Source organism: Drosophila tropicalis, unplaced genomic scaffold (genome assembly GCF_018151085.1).
Source record: "Drosophila tropicalis isolate 14030-0801.00 unplaced genomic scaffold, ASM1815108v1 contig_859, whole genome shotgun sequence".
NCBI classification, from domain to species: Eukaryota; Metazoa; Arthropoda; class Insecta; order Diptera; family Drosophilidae; genus Drosophila; species Drosophila tropicalis.
In genome coordinates, this window is record NW_027173353.1 from 3,586,682 (window position 1) to 3,604,906 (window position 18,225).

Genomic DNA, 18,225 nt, shown 5'->3' on the forward strand with positions numbered 1-18,225 from the left:
CCTGTACGTGCATTATTTAGTTACACAGATCTATTAACTTTTACTGATACTGCAATGTCCCATCAGTGGCCCATCATCATGATGATGGTCATTATCGAGTAAAGGCTGGCTAATGGCGAGTAATGAAAGTTTTGTTCGAAAAACTATAAAGCCCAATTAATAACAATTTGGTCACAAAAACTTTTGTTCAATAGTTTGCAAAACTCTGCAGCTAAGCCCGAATGACTACATTACATCCATCCTTTAACCTCCACCTGTCTCCAACCATTATTTCTACCGGCTTTTTTCTTTTAAGTGCGAGTATGTACTGTAGCGTATGAAATTTAATGTTTTATAACTGGCCAAGGCAGGCGGGTTTCGCATCTCTTATTTGTTGTCGTTCCATCTACTTCGATTTACCTTTTGTTTTTTATGATGCCACTGGGAGCCATACGGCAACAGCAACAGCAACAACAACAACAACACGATAAAAGAAAACAAAAAGTAAAAGCCATTTAAAAGCCAAAAGTTTGCCAACAAAAACTGCCGGCATGTGGATGAGTGGAGCAACAAAAGTTTCAAGTAAAATCGCTTACTTCCGTATTTATAGCAAAATTTTCATCTCTGGTCTGGACATTTGTCTTGTTCAGGTACTTTGGATACACTGAGTCAGTTAGTAAGTAAGCCATAAAGATTGCAAAATTCTAAAAGAGTTGCATGTTACACTCTGAAGTTTCTCTAACATTTAAGTCACGGGAAAAACAATCTAATAATAGAAGCAAGTTTTTAGTTTTTCAATAGTCAACTATTTCAGAGTAAGAGTATCGAACAATTCCTAGCACACCCACCACACAGGCATCCTCTTCATTTCGAATTCCGCGAGTGTCTGTCGCCTGATTCTTCTTTGGTTAGTTGTTTGTTTTGTGCCATTTGTTCATTGCCTTCAGTTCTCTATGCTCCCAGTTACTGATCCAGCATAATTCTGCACTCAAGTGCACTCTGGGGCCTTCTCACAGCCAAGTCACGTACATTTCAATTACAAAATGCTCTGCTTGGCCACAGTATCCGTTTGTATCCTTCATGGTTCGCCTGCCGTTAAAATCAATAAATATCAATTAGTTACTTATTTTGTGTGTGTGGCACAATTAAAAATTTCATATATTTATGATGGATATTAATGCATAATTATGGATTGTTTTCATTGTTTCACTGGTAAATTCAATGAGCATAATTGATTTTCGACATTAATGAACGAATGCCTATTCTTATGTACATATGTTTTATTTATTTACAATTTAAGCTTTTGAATATTTTATTAGCTAATGAATTAACTTGTCGGTTATTTATTTATCAAGTGTGTCTACTCATCATTTGGAGAGTGTATTTCCAGAATATTTCATATAAGTGGATAGTTATTTCATTTTGGTTTCACTTGCCAAAAAAAAAAAAACAGAATGGCATTCGTCTAGGTCAGGTGCTTATCGCATCGAGCTATTTTTACTTTTGATCTTTTATCTTTCTCCAAACTACCTTTGACCCTTTTTTTTTTGGGAAGGGTCTCGGAATCTAAAGTATGTAAATACGCTTAGAGAAGTAAACCTGTCAGTTAGGCAGACCTTTCAGTATCAGCAAAATCTTTAAGTGACACTCAGTTAGAGCCAATGAACAGAATGAACTCTTTGCTTCTGCGCTTGAATTTATTTATTAACATTCATAATTGAATTCAACTTGCCTTAGATGTTGAGAGTAAGCCTAATCTAATCTAATTATGTTTGGATATACATAAGTATATGAAGGCATGTGTTTGTATGTATGTATGTCATTGGATTAATGTAATCACATCAAACATCAGACCTTACATGTTTGCTCTTTATGCCTCCATTATGGCGGGCTAATAAAGGTCGCCCATTTGGGCGAGGGGAAAACATTAAAAACTCTCACAGCATTTTCCGCTGCGGCACTTTTTAAAATTAACTTCAACCGAGTGCTATCGAAGTATGTAAGAATGTATCTTTTGTTGCCAACTCGTCGGCAGACAAAATGCTTTTAAAAGCGGGACAACATTTCTCTTACAATTTTTTTTCTTTTCTGTCTCGTTTTTCCTTTTTTGCGTTATTTTGCCAAAGGACATGTGTCCCTTTTTTAAATTTTTTTTTTTGTGTCCAGCTACTTTCGATTTTGGTTTCAAACGGCAAGCAAACCAAAAAGGAAAAACATAAAACTGAAAGATAAAGAAAAGAGAGAGTGGCAAATGGAGTAAAAGTAAAGTTAAGCAAGAGCCTAGGAGAATACGCTGAGGCAACTTGTTTACACTCGGACAATGCAGAACGAGGCATTCAGCATTTTCTCAAGTTTGCCACTTTTGTGTGTTGTACGTGTGACAGAATATTTCATTGTAGCAACAATGTTGTTTTTACTGTTCGAGTCTGGGTACTTTAGTTGCCACTTTTGCCAGCTGCGTGCCAGAAAAGTTTGTGACATTTGGTCAGCGTGTTGAAAAAATATTTTCCCTCTGCTCAACCAACTTCGGATGCATTTAAATAATTTGAGCGTTTGTAAGCCAGATGATATCTGTGTATCCTTACGAGACCCCCTACCTCGTACCGTAATTTGGACTATGTATTATGGTTTAATTAAGAGAAGATTAATGATGAGACAATGTATGATTTGCAACTTGGAATGGACAAGTACTTTCATCATATATCATGATGGAATGTAGGTGTTACTACAAATTGCTTTTGCTACGCCATTATTCCTAACTGAATAAAACAACACAAACATCACGTATACGCAACGTGTGAAATGGAGGCGTTCAAGTGCACTGTTTCTTTATTTCTTTTATGTGTTTTTCCCCACCCCCTTCTCTCATTTATATGTACATGTATTGGTGCCAACTGCAACTTGCACCAAGCAGGCATGTCTCACTAACGAACTTGCGACCTTTTTTGCCCTCACTGACGCCGCTTGCAATTTAGCGAGTACTTCCGTTTTGTTGTCGGCCAACGCACAATACAAACGCCACAGTGAGTATGTTTGACTGTGTGTATGTTAGTACATGTTATGTACATATATGTATACTGAGTGAGCGTGAGTGTGTGTTCGCTGCCGTCACTTTGCCATAGTTCCACTGAACGACTGAAGGTTAAAGCTGACTTTTCCTCTTTGGTCGTAGCTTTGGCTTGCTGCATTCTTTTTTCTACCAGGCAGCGTCACCTATTTGCCATTTTACAGCTGCCTCTATGCGATGCGGCTGGAAATTCTTTCCTTTGTCCTGGTTAGTTGCCTTTGAGAAGCAATTTGTTCAGCTGACATCAGCTTAAAGTGTTTGCACGTAAGTAGAGTGTCCAGTTGTAAGGACTTACAAAAAGAAAGTCAATTTAAGTGGCAAATTTTAAGAGGACTAGAAATATATATGTAAAACTGATAATGTGCGCTTTATTTGATCTACTTGTTTTTCCTCATTTATTTAACTTTATAGTTTTGAGCTCTTTAGGTCGACGACATTTTCCGGGATGGCTAAATCAAACTTTGGTTGCTTCTTTCTTGTTTGCTATCTTATTTATAAAGACTAAAGGTCTATCCGCAATTCCCGTATCGCCAGCTTATTACAATGAAGTACGACCACAGTAGCAACAGCAGTTGCAAAAAACAATTACAAACGGAGCACATTAAGTGCAGTTCACGCTGAGTTTGCTAATGAGCCACTTGGTGACCTCCATTCCCACTCCCCAAAGGGATCCGCATAACTCTCACTCTCACTAACCATAGACAAAAAGAGCGTTTATCTAACTTTCCACATTTCCACATTTATAATGCTAATTCAGCAAGTTGATTACATGGCAACAAAAGCAACATTGCCAGCGAGAGTGCGAATGTGCCAGGATGCCAGATTATAAAATACAAAATTGTGCAGCGGAAATAAAGGCAAAAAAGAAGAAGACACAAAAAGAAAAACACAACCAAAATGGCAGCCAAATAGAGCGCACCCAGATAACACTGACCATAGAGACAGAAAGAGATAGCAAGTGTGCGAGAGAGAGAGAGAGAGATAGAAAGCGAGAGAGATAGAGAATGGGAATAGCAGAATGGCAGATAGAGATAGAGGCAAAGTGGGGCTTACAGGGAAATGCGCTTTAATGTACATTTGATGGCAATTATGTGCGCATCAGTGCATGGACATGGCCTGGGGAATGTACCAGGTGCGGACAGCAAATATAATTTTGCTCCATTGCCATATATATACCAGGTTAATGGCAGACAAGTAGACTATATAATCCTAATTATACACTCGACAAAAAAAAGAAGAGAAATTAAGAAACCAGGGGCAAACTAGAATACTATAAGCGGATCTTGTCTCATTTCTCTTTACTTTATGGCATTTTACAATCACTTTACTCGACCTGCTAATAAACATATTTAGCTATAGAATTTTTAATTTTATTAACTCTGTATTACTGCAAACAGTTAATTTGTATTACTGCAAATAGTTAATTTGTTAGGGTAGTTAAACTTCCATGCAGTCAAAATGAATCATTCCAATTCCATTTCATTCCCATTCCCATTAATAAAAATACTTAATTATTTCATAAATCCAATTAGTCTTGTCATTTAAAGCTTTACAAATACGTTTTCCTTCAAGCTTTAAGCGAAATTGATATCCAGAATGTCGAAAACTAATCCATGTCCATTATTCAATCTTCTCCACATTGGCCACCTGGGCTGTGTAGTGAATTCTTCTTCTACACTTTGTTTGCATTTCAAATTTAGTCTGCTGCATAATTTACAGTTTGGCCTCCAACTCCCCGTAGTTACACACCCATTCTCTCTGGCCAAGTCACCGCTGGGCAATCCATAGACGGGCTACTCAGGGAGAGAGGGCGGCTATTGCTGCATTTTTCATGTTTCATTTCAGTTAGTGCGATCCACCTGCCGTCGCAACAAGCTGCTAGTAGCTATAGCATAATATTTGGCGCCCATCCAAAGTGGATATGTGTGCGTGTGTTTGACGATTGTTTGCCAAATGTTTGTTCTCCATGTGTGAGTTTTTGTACACACTGCGTGTGTGGGTGTGTGTGTTTAGGGGAACCTTCTATTTGCCATGGCCGCCATGTCAGTGTCATTGCGCCAGCATTCGGTATGCTGTTAGAGCCCGGTGCCGGGTCGCTTAATGGAATGAAACAGTGGATGAGCTTAAAATGCTTGATAAGAGATGTTGTCACTATCCAAACACTCACCCAAATTCAGTTACATCCGAATGCCAATTGCATTTGTGGACACGGCAACAATTCTTTGAGCATGCTCAATAAGGAGAAGTTTTTTAAAGCAACTTTCATGCAAAACTTTTATTTAAAATGCATAAATTTTCAGCAAATTTAATTTATAAACTATTTTGGTTAAACATTTTATGACAGCATAAGTTTATGGCAATTTGTACATTTAAATAACAATTTCCATTCAGCCTTAAATATTTATGCACCCGCACTCAAAGAAACGAAACGAAAGGAAAGGAAAGTCAAAATGGTACCACAAGTCTGCCAAAAAGTTAGGACTAAACTAACAAAATACCAAATTTCCTCACACAAGTGAAAGTGTGTGTGTGTGTGTGTGTGTGTGTGCGTTTGTGTGTAAGCACATACAAGTACTCGTATGTACATAAGCTCTTTTGCGTGAGTTGCTTTTAAGTAAAATTCAATAATGCATAAAAATACCAAACTCTCTAAATGGCTTTGTGTCTGCTATATCTACATATATTGTATATGTATATATATATATAATAACCAACTTGTTATATATGCGTATAAAGTCAAACAAAACGCATGCAGCACATCAGAGTTTTTATTTATGTTTTTAACTCTAACTAATAAAATTCAAATTTAAGTTTATTCAATTCTCAAAAATTATGGCAATAACACTTTAGTTGATCATTTGTGCTTATGTTAAATCGCTATCGCTGGATCAAAGCAAAGTTATTCGAATTTATTTATTATCGCTTTAAAATATTTCTTTTTAGATCTAGTTTTGCGATTTGCTCTCTAATTGCATTTAATCTTGGCTAAGTAAATTTAGAAAAATTCTTGCCAAGTGTTTGCTTTATAAGTCAGAGAGTCGACAAGTGGGTAGAATTTGAAGAATTTTGGGCTAAAATAAATTAAATTTATAAACAAATGGCAACAATTGCATAGCAAACAGCAAAAACTTGGCGAAAAAGTTAAGTATCGCGCATTTGCTTTTGGCCCTAAGGCCCAAAAAGTGGCGAAAAGCAACAAGCAGTTTTTAGAAATATAAATGCAACTTTTTGTTAATCGGTTTTATGTTTTTTCTTTCTTCCCTCAAGTTTGCTTTATTTGCATTAACCAGAAATCGGGCATACATGCGCCAGAAAGTAGGCTTTAAAAAATGTTTCACTTAAACTGGCTTCCGGTGTTGGTCGGCTCTGGCTGTGGTGCCTCTTCAATAAAAACAAAATGTGTACATGACAAACAAACATAAAGTTAGAAGCTCGTTAAATTTTGCCAAGGGGTAAAAAATATGCGCAGAAATACGAACATGCTTTCACTTTTATGGCTGGGTGTGTGCGTGTGCGTGTGTGAATAATGTAAAGTTGTCAAACAGTCTTGGGTTCTGCTCCTCTACACGTGGCAAACATTCAACAGCAACAGTTCATTTTACCCATCCGCCCACTTATCGTTGTTGCCTAATACCAATATGTTGCGACTTCTGCCGGTAGTCAATCTATAACTGGTCTTGGTCTAGCCATTCAGAAACCCAGATAAGTTAAGTGCGCCGCGAGATATGACTGCCTACAGGAAATATATTTTATAATCCCGACTTCAACCCTCCCCCTTTCCCATTCTCAGTGAGTGCACGTGATTCCATAAAGAGCAGACGCACTACGCCCACAAAATGACTTAGCATAAGCTTGACTTGCGGCACTTTACAGACACCTCAAAAAGCCAATGGAAATTTTTCTTTAACCTGGCCCAATATAAATACACACATTGCAGTCCTCGGTAGACGAGTTGTCTAAGTGACCCAGTCATTTGAGCAACTGAACAACGAGGATCCGGGTTCAAATCCCAGGCTAGTGTATGGATGTAGTTTTCGTCTAAGCCGAAGGCCTTAGTTGCCAGTGCTTGTAAAATATAGTTAGGTTGATAGTTTAAAACTATATCCTATACTTATAATAATAATAATAATAATAATAATAAATACACACACATGTATATGAACCTATCTAGGTGAAAAGGTCTGCCATCCTCATCGTAACGAAAATTTATTAGGGAATTCGAAACACAAAAAACTCGTTTGGGCGCAAAAATACAAAAAAAAAGAAGAAATTTTACTGGCAAAATGAGCCGCGGTTAAGCTGAAGAGAAACTGGTAATCCAGGCATAGTTTGTTATAAACCTTTGCGCGGGTCAACCACACAAGAAACTTCCAACTCATATGAAACCTTTTCACAGAAAATATTTTAATTAAAAAAATATACTTTACCCTGGGCCTTAAAACCGAGGCTAAAGCGAAAAAAAGTTCCCTTTGTTTTAAAGTTAACTACATACATATATTAAATGCTTGCCAAGTATGATAAAGAAAAAATGAAATTCAATATTCTTGCCGAGATTAAAATATCGCAACTTGCTAGAGCGTTTTAAAATGGCTTTAAATAATCTCGGTTGGCCCACGCGACGTATACGTGATATTAAAATTTGCTGAATTTTCGGTAAAAGTTTTTTTTTTTTTTTTACTTCCATTTGTGTCGACGACATCAATAAGCGATGAGCTACCATAAATCTTTTGGAATTTATATTGCTGATGGGCGTCCTGTGCGTTGTGGTCGTTGAGATTGTGGCTATAAGGATAACCATGACGTTTTCATTGCCACCAGCTACCACCGACCTGCGGGTCGGTCAGGAAAAGAAATCCTATCTAACACTAACATAAATAGTTGGTGCGTACCACTTTAATTTCCTTGATATATGCCAGTTGCGATAAGTTTACCTGACAATGCGACCATATCTATTATTAAGATCTAACACCCGACATGCAAAAAAAGAAAAGGAAAGGAAAATGAGTCGAAACACATGCCAATTGCCATATCAACATCAACATCAGTAGTAGTAAACCAGAAGCACCCACAAGCAGCAGATGGGGGGCAGCAGTAGAAGCATGAGTGGAGCCTAAGCCGGTCTAGGTCATTAACATAAACAACTCTGCAGGCGTTGGGCACGTGTCGCAGTCGAAAAAGGACCAAGACAAAAACTAGCAAAAGCTCTTTCTGCACAAAAGGCTTGTACATACGTATATATATAAACGACTACGCAGATATCTATGTATGTATACATATCACCACTACTATAGAAAAGATGCGTAGATGCTACCCAGAACTGTCAACTACATGCTGCATAAATCATTTAGACCTGCCTTTGGGCCAACAGTAAGGCAGCGGCAGAACACCAGCGATATTGGTAGGAGGGATCACGTTGTCAGCAAATGGCAAAAACTGTCATTTTGTAAAGAATTTAATTGACAGTGGAAAGTCATAAATTATATGGCATATCAAAGATGCCCAGTTAAGGAAACGGAAGGCAAAAGTAAACCAGGAACCCCAAAAAGGAAAGCAAAGCTAATTGTGAATGACTCTGACCAGCTGAGAAAACAAAACATTCAAAGGACCAAAACAAAAACCGAACCGAACTGAACTGAACTGAACCGAACCGAAGCAAAGGCACGTGTGTTTGTGTGTGAGTCAAAAGAGGAAAACATGCTTATTTGGTTTGCTAATAAATTAATGATTTACCCAAACTCCACACGCCGGAAAATCTCAGCAACGAAGATTTCGCTGCAGGACAGCAAATTGTGACAAACACTTAAGCGACATTTGGCCACACATATACACACACCCACACGTACACTCAGACTCGCACACGCACAAAGCAATTTATAGCATTTTATTTTCCCAGCTCTACTCTACTTCAGGCTTCGTTCCATTTCTACTCCCACACAATCTCACACAAACAGAAAGACATTAAAAGCAAGCATACTGCGAAATGTGAGGCATTTTGTGAATTTGTCTGAAGCATCACACACACACACACAATCACATACGCGGCGACATTTGGACTGGCCTCCACAGAAACTGGCAGCGAAATGTCAAACCGAAGCCCCAAATCATTTATCTTCAAGACATGTGACCAAGACACGTGACCAAAAGGAAAGTTGGGCCAAATCCAAAAAAACAGCGAACATTTCTCTTGCTTTTGCACAATTGTCAAAGCAAATACAAAACATTCGAATAACAAAACGAACAATCAAATATTTTATGTTTTAATAGAAATGTTGTCAATAATTTCACAGCAACATTCTCAGTTCTAGACACTTTTACGTATAAATAACTGACAAATTTCTTAAAGTGATTTTAAAATTTAAATAGGCTCTCTTTGGTTTAACAAAATTGATTAAAATGCATATTGATGAACCACAAGGATTGCGTATCAATCGTCTCATACGCCAGCGTTTGGCCCGCAATCCAGCGACACGGGACAAATTTACGAAAGTTGCCGTTAGTCCTTCCTGGTATCGTGGCTTGTCATCATCTCAGAAAGATGCAGCCAATGACATCAATGACTGCCTGCGTGATGATATGGAACAGCGGACAACGTACCGGCTAGTGAGAGCACTCGATCGCCTAGGTGTTCATCCTATGCCCAGTGGAAAAAACATAAGATTGCTGATGCGGATGAGTCGTTGCAATGATTTAGCATTTCTTTGGTTTCTAATGGAGCTGTGCTACAAAACAAAAGGGCACGGGCATACCTATGATATGAATGAGCAGATTATTATGTCAGCCATCTTCTGGTTAGATTTGAATCCAACGCTAAGAGAATTGGATCGTATTCTTCCTCTGCCACATGACTCAGCGGCGAGTCGTGCCAAGTCCGAGGTAATAGCAAAGCGTAAGCAAAGCAAAGAGAAACTGAATTTTCGTCTGAGTGTGCATCAGCAGGATAAGAAGTTCGAGTCAACTTTCCGACCTTTAGCTCCTTATTTTGAAAAGCCCGTTTCCCGCAGACATTGGCAGGCAAATCGAAAACTTGTCGCCGACTATCCCGAACAACCAGCTCATTTAAATCCAGTGCCCCAGGAGACAGCACTTTCGACTTTCTGGTCTCGTTGGTTTGGCGACCATAATTTCAGCGAAGGACATCGCGTGGCCACGTCTGTACTGTATGCTGAGATTAACAACATTTTTGAGTCAATGAAAGCTGTCAATATTACCAGCGACAAGGTGGGATCCATGTGTGCTCATCATCAGCATATAAGCGAAATGGAGAAATCTCTCGAGCTAGAGTTAGAGGTATTGAAGCAGGAAAAGTTAAAAGAGCTCGTATTGGGACAAAGTCGGGCCGATCAGCGACATCGTAAAAGAGTTATAGAGGACCTGAACAAAATGACAGCGTGTTTTCAGGCTCAGTTTCATGTTATGGCTTCAAAGGCACGAAAGACATCGACTCGGAAGCATCTAATCACGGGAACCAAACCAAACATTATTTCTATGCCCGAATTATTTTGCAGTGAAAATTCCTCAGATGATGAAAATTTCCACAAGTTTGGATCAGGAGTTAGTCAAACAGATAAAGATTTCACATGCTCCGATAAGGGCAAGAAGGTAAATGTTAAATTGTTGAAAGGTGATAATCCCATTATACCAGATTGTCTGGATATTATGCCCGAAAAAGTGGAATGTGTAAACTGTAATATTTATGATCCAAAAAATGGTTTACCCGATGGGCCAGCCAAGAAGAGCCCACGTCCTAGCAGCGTAAGGCTGTTTCTGCGACTATGTGGTGAGTTGGAGAGAGAAAAGAATACCTCTCAAACTCAGTTGCCTAGTTGCAGCAATAGCCATAGTTTTTTTCAGCTAGGAAGTCGTGGCCCTGCTGATTACAAGTTTAATTATCGGGAGCTGTTTAAAGAGTCAAACTTAAGCCGACTGGACAGTGAACAGCTTCGTTTAAAAGCAGCTTTTGTTGAGGCCCTTGACAATGACTGCCAGTACCTAAATGCAGTTCTAAATTGTGAAGAAGACGGCTCACTTGATAAACTTGTAGCGCGGGCAGCTAACAGAATCTTTCAAAAAGATACGGAAATCTTTCATCATGAATACGAACGTCTGATGAGACGTAAAGCGAAGAAACAATCAAATACAGGCGATCGTTTAGATTTTGGTCAGCAATTCTACGACTGTGCCGACATAAAACTTATGAAGCATATGTTGAGAAGAGGGCTCGATAAAGTAGGCGAAAATCGTCGATATGTGTTGCCCACCTTACCCGATGTTGAATCAGTGCCCTATCTAGTCGAATGGATATGCTATCGATATGGCAAACGTTATTCAAAAGCCGAACTCAATCACAGTTTCGCTGATGCCAGTCTATTCATGGAGACCCTGACCCTGTTGATGAAGCGTCATCTGGTAAAATCGCCACGGCCCCATTTTAGGGATTGTAATTTCAAGGATCTGAACTCGTCGAAATCCAAACGTTTGGCCAACAAACTAAAACAACGTTATAGGAGTAACTTTGTAGAATCCGTCATGGAAGTGGGCCGAGTGTTTTACTCTGCCATGCGACCGCAGTTATGTGGGGATCAGGCCTTGGAGTCAACATTCTATGCCTACATGCCAGCCAAATATCATGATACGGGTTTTAGCATTGCAAAATCATATCAGATAAGAAAACCTCCTCTGATTAAAAGAGCTAGACCAAAAAGACTAAGTGTATAAATTAATATTTTATAAATTAAAAATTATTACTAAATTCTTAATATAATAAAACTATTTAAAGTGTAGTTGTAATATTTCCAACTAATTCAGTATACATAGTGAGTATTTTAAGTGAAATTAATGAAGTTTCAAGCGATGTACATATAACTGTTGACTGCTTGCTGTTTGCTAGCCCCTTTTGGCACGCCTTTACATTCACCATTCCATGAAAATGTTATGCATGAAGGAATTTCCGCTTCCGCAGATGGGCAATGCAAGTCCATTGTGTCTTCTCCTGGTTTGCACCATTCAAGAATTGGCCCAGGGGCTATATATGAGATTTCTCCTTCACACACACACACACACGCACACGAACGCACGCATTTATTTGCGTGAATTATTAAAGCCGCATTTGCCTTGGCCAGCTTCCGACCAGTTGCTGGTTATGCCGATATGCGCTTCATGTTCATGTCCATGTTTCCATGTGCAGCCTGGCGTAGTAAAGCCAAATTGCTTTATCCGATGCTTCGCAAATGGCATAAAGTCTGCCTATTAAAATATTAATTGAAAGTGGAAGCGCTGATAACTGACCAACGGCATCGGTTGAAAGCGACAGACGCACAGAAGGCAGACTCACTTGGCCAAAAAGTAAACATGGCGTTGGTTTATCACCCTCATAATTACGCCATAATGAAAATGGTAGACACAAAACAAATAAACGTCCAGACCACCCTTGGCGTTCACCTGGCCAACCATACGAGAGGCTAGCTGGCCAAGATATACATACATACAAGAACAACAACAACGGTAGAAAAAACAGAAAATTCTCTTCCATACACACACAGACACACACGCATACAAAGTGGCAACAGAATGGGAAAAACAGTACGTAACATAAGAAAGATGTGGGCGCCCTCGTAAAATAGTCATAAAGCTTCAGATAATGCGTGAGTGGCCTTTAAATAAAAAACACCGAACCACAAATATGCTTTCGCGATATGTACATAAGTTATTGATATGGCGGGACTGCACACAAAGCGAATTGAAAAGTAAAACCAATGCTTGTTCGATTTAAAGTTTAATAATTACAGTTTAAGAGCCAAGAATTTCTTCCTTCACTCTGCTGTTTAAAAATTCCAACATTTCTTTTAGCTACAATTCACAGAGTGTAGAGTATAATTCATATGCCTATTTAGGCCTAGGCACCAGCATCAGACATGTTTTAGCCAATTTGCAGATTCCACAAAGACGCTGCTGTTGCATTCATTGTTTTACGAGCCATAAACATTAACAATTAGTTGTACGACAGGGACGAAAAAGGGGAGAGAAATGGACAATGTTATGATTTTTATAACTCGGTTTAATTAGAAAAATACATTAGCATCTGGCAACAGATACAGCTCGAAGGTTCGCATTAATCACCAAAGAGGATGCCACCTCAATTGCAATGATCATAGACATTGTCGCTGTAGGCAAAGAATATGAAATATCCAAAGCCAGCGCCAAGGACAACGGCCACACAGAGCCACACGTTGTATGTCATGAAGACAAGCATCAATAGAAAGGATACAAACACCTGCAGCATGTGGAGAAAAGTCTGAATTAGATGGAACTTGCCGAACCACGCTTTGAACTTCGAACATCGTCTTCGTATCGGTATTTCATCGCGCGGATTTGGTTCTGGAGCAGAGGCAATCTGTAATATTGGCGGAATATTCACATGGGTTGGATTAGTGGCCCTGAAGGATTGCCTAGGAGCGATCTTAGATGGCCGTGGTGGCGTAGCTGGAGTCCTGGGGCGAAAAACAAATGTCTGTGTTGTGGGTTGAGGAAATTGTGGAGGATATTGCTGGTCTTCATAGTGCTGATATCTTTCGTTGCCGCCCTCCGACCGTCGTCTACACTTCTTGAACAGCCATTCGCGATAGAATTTCAAGCCCTCGTACATTACGGCTACCAAAAAGATAGCAACGCATGACAAAACCAAAACCAGAGTAGATTGGCTATGCCAAAAATTAAATAGAATCGTTTCGTCAACTCCATCATGAAAGGACATTGACATATGATGTCCATGCCCTTGGCCGGACATTCCATCGTGGTGTTCCTTAAGATGGTTCTCATGATCTGTTTCAAATGAAATTTCACTGGCATCCGATGGACTCTCAGGGTGACCAGCATGATGATGATGGTGATGATGCTGCTCATGATGCTCCTGGTGATGTTCGTGAGGTTGGACAGCGTGTGGTTCATGTCTGATATCCATTTGTAAAATCGTTAAATCGAACTATGACAAATGCTTGCTGATCAAAATCTCAATGCTTTTTGAACCACATTTTTAAATTTTTACTTGAGCTGTTTGAAGTTAATATCATATTTAGAAAGTTTATATGTACTTTAATCGAAACTAGGTGTTAGCCTGTTGAAGGTCAATAATTTCAATATTTTCAATATGAAATGACTTCAATGAATGTAGAAAACAAAAAAAAAAAAAAAAAAACGTAATTAATGCAGATGGAATTTGGCCAGCTTTTAGCAAGACTTTATCCAATTACCCCTTGCTTTGTTTGAGCCTAATGAAATCCTCATGCCATCGGCAATTGCAATTAGTGTTCTGTTTAAGGCTTTCGGCAATTGCCCCCAAAACGTAAATGAAGCGGCCTCAATTGGTGCCAAATTGATGGTTCTCTTTTGCCTCTACCGCCATAACCGTCACGCCCTGTGTTTTAGGCGAAGCAACATAAAATTTGAATGTCAATGTCGTGGCTCTGGCAAAAGCATTAACATAAATGGCATGTGGCCGGGGTTTCGTTTTCACGAGCTGCAAAATCAATGCACTTGCCTGCCACTCGAGACAAGTAAGCAAATTTGCTGGCGCTAATGGCAAGCAATTTTTCATTGGCACTCCCACCAAGAGCGACACTAGTACCTTTACTGCTCATACCCAGCTCCCCATCTCCACCACCATCACTCTGCAATCTACACCGATTCCAATCCCAATCCAACGACCATGCATATTAATAAAGATTTAAGCAGCAGGCAACAAAATTAAGTTCGTACACTGCAGCAGCTCATTTCAAATTGCTCACGAGTTGGCCATTAGATTGTGTAATACAAAAATATTAATCATACGCCGTGTTGTGCTGTGTTAATTTATGGCTCAGTCGCTGGCCGCTTGGCTGTCTGCGTGTTGAACACGATTTTTTTAGCAGGACGTGCAGCAATTTCCTTTTTTAGAAGCTCTTTCTTCAGCTGTTTTGTTTTTTTTTTTTTTAGAGTGTACGTAAAGACATGAAAGACAAGATTCCGAGTGATAGAATAGTGACTTTGAAATACCCTGTTGTAAGTGTATCAGTCAGATGTAATCGCATACATATAAGTTTCCATTTCACAATCCCTAAGTTAGGCTTATATACCCTTTGTACTCTATTGGATTATAGGGTATTAAAGGGCGAAGCAACACGAAGAGAGTGTAAAGTAGAAACAGAGAGAAAAAATTAAGCCACTAGCTGTCCAAGAGAACGCCCTGAACTGACCGCCCATTAATGCCCGTGTTCTCTACAGAAGCACATTAATCATTTTGAATGCTTGCAGCAGCCAAAGCAGCATATTTTTTTGTTGTCTTTTTTTTCGCCTTGTTTTGTTTTCATTCTTTTGGTTATTTGGGCAAGAACACAAAAAACAGAGACCCATACATACACACACGCACACACCCAGACAAAAGTCCAAGAACAAAGTAAATGCTGCATTAAATGCTTCTTTTCTCTATGCCTGCTCGAGCGTTTTTCGTTTCCGTTGCCCAAAGACCACAATTGTCAAGAGAAATAAAAAGCAGCAAGAGGAACATTGAAGCATAGCTGAATTACGAATGCTCTAAATGGGAATACATTGACCTATTTTCCCATTGACAGGCAACTTCTTTGAATTAGAACTCTGATTTCTTGAAACTTGTAAGCTTTAAATAAGAAAACCCAAAAGGGCCAAAGAGTTGAAGCCTTAAAGCTTATGTCATGGTCAACATCTGTTATCTATGACTGCATTGACCATTGTTTGTGCAGCTTTCAAAATATAATGCCACCAAATTTGGCTTAAAATATCTTAGACGCTTAGACAGAAGCCTCAGCGGATTTTCCGCTTTAGCTACTTGCTATTACATGCTTTATCAATTGTCTTGTAGGGCAAAGCGTTAATCATGCGGCATTTAAGGAGACTAAAGCCGAGCATACTTTCACAATACTGTGATTTCAATGGCAAAAGTTTTGCTTTTATTTTGCTGTTCACTTGGCCGGTTCTATGCGTGTCTGTCAATGGACGGACTCAGGGCGACAGCAATGAATTTCAGAAGAAAAAAAGAATGAAAAATTGTATTCCGTTTTGCGGTACAAAGAACAACACGCAGTTCCCCAACCAAGCCAAGCCGGGCCAAGACGACTCTCATCCAAGCAGCCTTGCGTGTAATCGGGCGCCTAAGTCCATTTAATCAACTTAATTTTGTACAAATTCAGTTCACAGGTTTGTTTCCCTCACACTCTTGGTTTTTTGTTGCTGCTTTCCTTTTTTGTTCTATTTTTTTCATTGTGACCTGATGCTAGGCCCAGCAGGACGACATTTAGTAAAACATTTTCCACAATTATAACAATTCTTTGGCAGAAAAGTGGAGGGATGCAGATTTCTATCGCTTCATGTTGAAATAACCTTGTTAGCGCTTGGTATAATAATTTGCATAATTTTTTTTGCATTACATTTTTCCAGGTGAATTTGTGTGTGTGGCAAACGTAGATGCGGCGTATACGTAATATTTTATTATGTATAAATGTAAATTGAATACTACAAGCTTACTGTACAAAAGTTTGTACAAAATCATAATGATTTTGATTAAATTTCATCTTGAATATTGCCAACTTACTTGAAAATGCAGAAGTTTGACTGGAATCATGCTGATTTTGATTAAATTTCATCTTAAATCTTGCCACCTCACTTGGAAACTTTTGCTGGAGTTCATTCAGCTTATTTTTTTACGGTAAATAAATTTTTAACAATAGCAATTGCCACTTTCTGGATATAGCATATCGATTATCGATTGCATTATCGAAAACAAGAATCTAGTAGTCACTTAAGCGGCTCCATTTCTTTTCTGTACGCCAAATGTGGCACTCACAGGAAATTGAGCTCAATTGGATTTCTCTGTTACGTGCCGCTGCCGTTCTTTTTTTTTGCCAATTTTTTCTTTGGGGCATCTGAAGGCTAACTACCTACCAAAGCCAGAATGGGATTGCCACTTCAGTTTGAAGCCACTGCTGATTTATGTGGCAGAGTCTTGTTAACACTTGATGGTCCCTCTTGCTTCTGACAACTGCAGACATTTTCCCGAAACTGGCTGGCCGTTCAAAATGTTCTTTGCTCTGACGACCATTTATGACGTTTCATAAACGTCGCATTAGTGTCACACAGATGAGGAGGAGGAGGAGAAAAAGGAAGCAAGCTAAAAAATACGAGAACAATTTTTATAAAATGAAAGAAAAGCGCTAATAAAACTGCAGACTTTAGTACTTACGATACGATAAATTCTCTGCACCAATTTCGTTGCAATCGTCAGCTATTCTTTTTCCCCTTTTCAGGGGTTTCTTTTTTGTCTTTTTTGAAGCTATTTGAATACAAAAATCCGCTTAGTTGTAGGGGCGCACACACAAGCACACATCCTTTGCGGGTGCTATTCGGATGCGGGATAGGAGGCGTGGCCTTGTGCACAATGTTTTTTTTTTTGGTTCGTTCATGTTTGGTTCGCTGGATGGCATGGTGGAGCTCATAAAGTGGCATTGTAACATGGCGAAAGCAAAGGCAAAGACAGCAGAAACGAGCGAGCGTAAAATCATCATTTATCAGCAAGCAGCAGCAGCAGCAACAGTAAGGAGAAAACATCAGTAGAGCAGGAGAAGCACCAAAGTAGCCTGGCGCCGTCAGTTTCGCATCACTTTGTCATTGTCATACCCTTTTCGAGTGTTCTCTGCTCCACTCCAGTGTACCTTCACAAGATGCTCGAATCTCAACCAAGTGGCTGGCTTAGTTTTTCCTCTACTCTGTTTCGCTCCCTTCAACTCACAAAATTTTACGTTGTTTATGTCTATGCTCAGCCCCCCAAACCAAGGCAAGAGCGCAAGCGAAACAGCAGCAAAAAATTGAAGAGGAATGTGTAGATATTTGCATATGGTACACCCTGCACAACCGTTTTCCAGTGTTTCGTGTACTTCCGCCACAGATGTTTGTTAGTTTCTGTTTGCCATTTGATATTTTTTCGCCATGTTGGCGCCTGTTTTTTTGCTTCCGTTTCCGTGCATTTTGCACGTTTGCTCAACTTGTCAGTTTCAATAAGAAGAATGCATTCTTTCTTTTTCTCTGTCTGTGTGTGTATGTATGTGTGTGTGTGTGTACATGTCTCTCTGTTTGTTTGTTCATGAAAGTATGTTAAATTATGCATTGAGTTGACATTG

At 39.2% G+C, this 18,225-nt stretch overlaps 2 protein-coding genes across 2 annotated transcripts; one reads left to right on the forward strand and one right to left on the reverse strand.

Moving 5' to 3' along the window:
- The first annotated feature begins 9,330 nt into the window (after window positions 1-9,330).
- Window positions 9,331-11,826, forward strand: LOC137582546 (uncharacterized). Its single transcript, XM_068297123.1, has one exon. It carries the CDS (start codon window positions 9,440-9,442, stop codon window positions 11,759-11,761), a length of 2,322 nt encoding a protein of 773 aa, XP_068153224.1. The 5' UTR covers window positions 9,331-9,439; the 3' UTR covers window positions 11,762-11,826.
- A 1,281-nt stretch (window positions 11,827-13,107) lies between these two features.
- Ctr1C (Copper transporter 1C) lies at window positions 13,108-14,106 on the reverse strand. Its single transcript, XM_068297606.1, has one exon. The coding sequence runs from the start codon at window positions 14,001-14,003 to the stop codon at window positions 13,179-13,181; it is 825 nt and encodes a 274-aa protein (XP_068153707.1). The 5' UTR covers window positions 14,004-14,106; the 3' UTR covers window positions 13,108-13,178.
- Between the last annotated feature and the right edge of the window lie 4,119 nt (window positions 14,107-18,225).

What these genes read in the sequence shown, in the direction of transcription:
- LOC137582546 (XM_068297123.1), top strand. Translation starts at nt 9,440, where the DNA reads ATGCATATTGATGAACCACAAGGATTGCGTATCAATCGTCTCATACGC.
- Ctr1C (XM_068297606.1), bottom strand. Translation starts at nt 14,003, where the DNA reads ATGGATATCAGACATGAACCACACGCTGTCCAACCTCACGAACATCAC.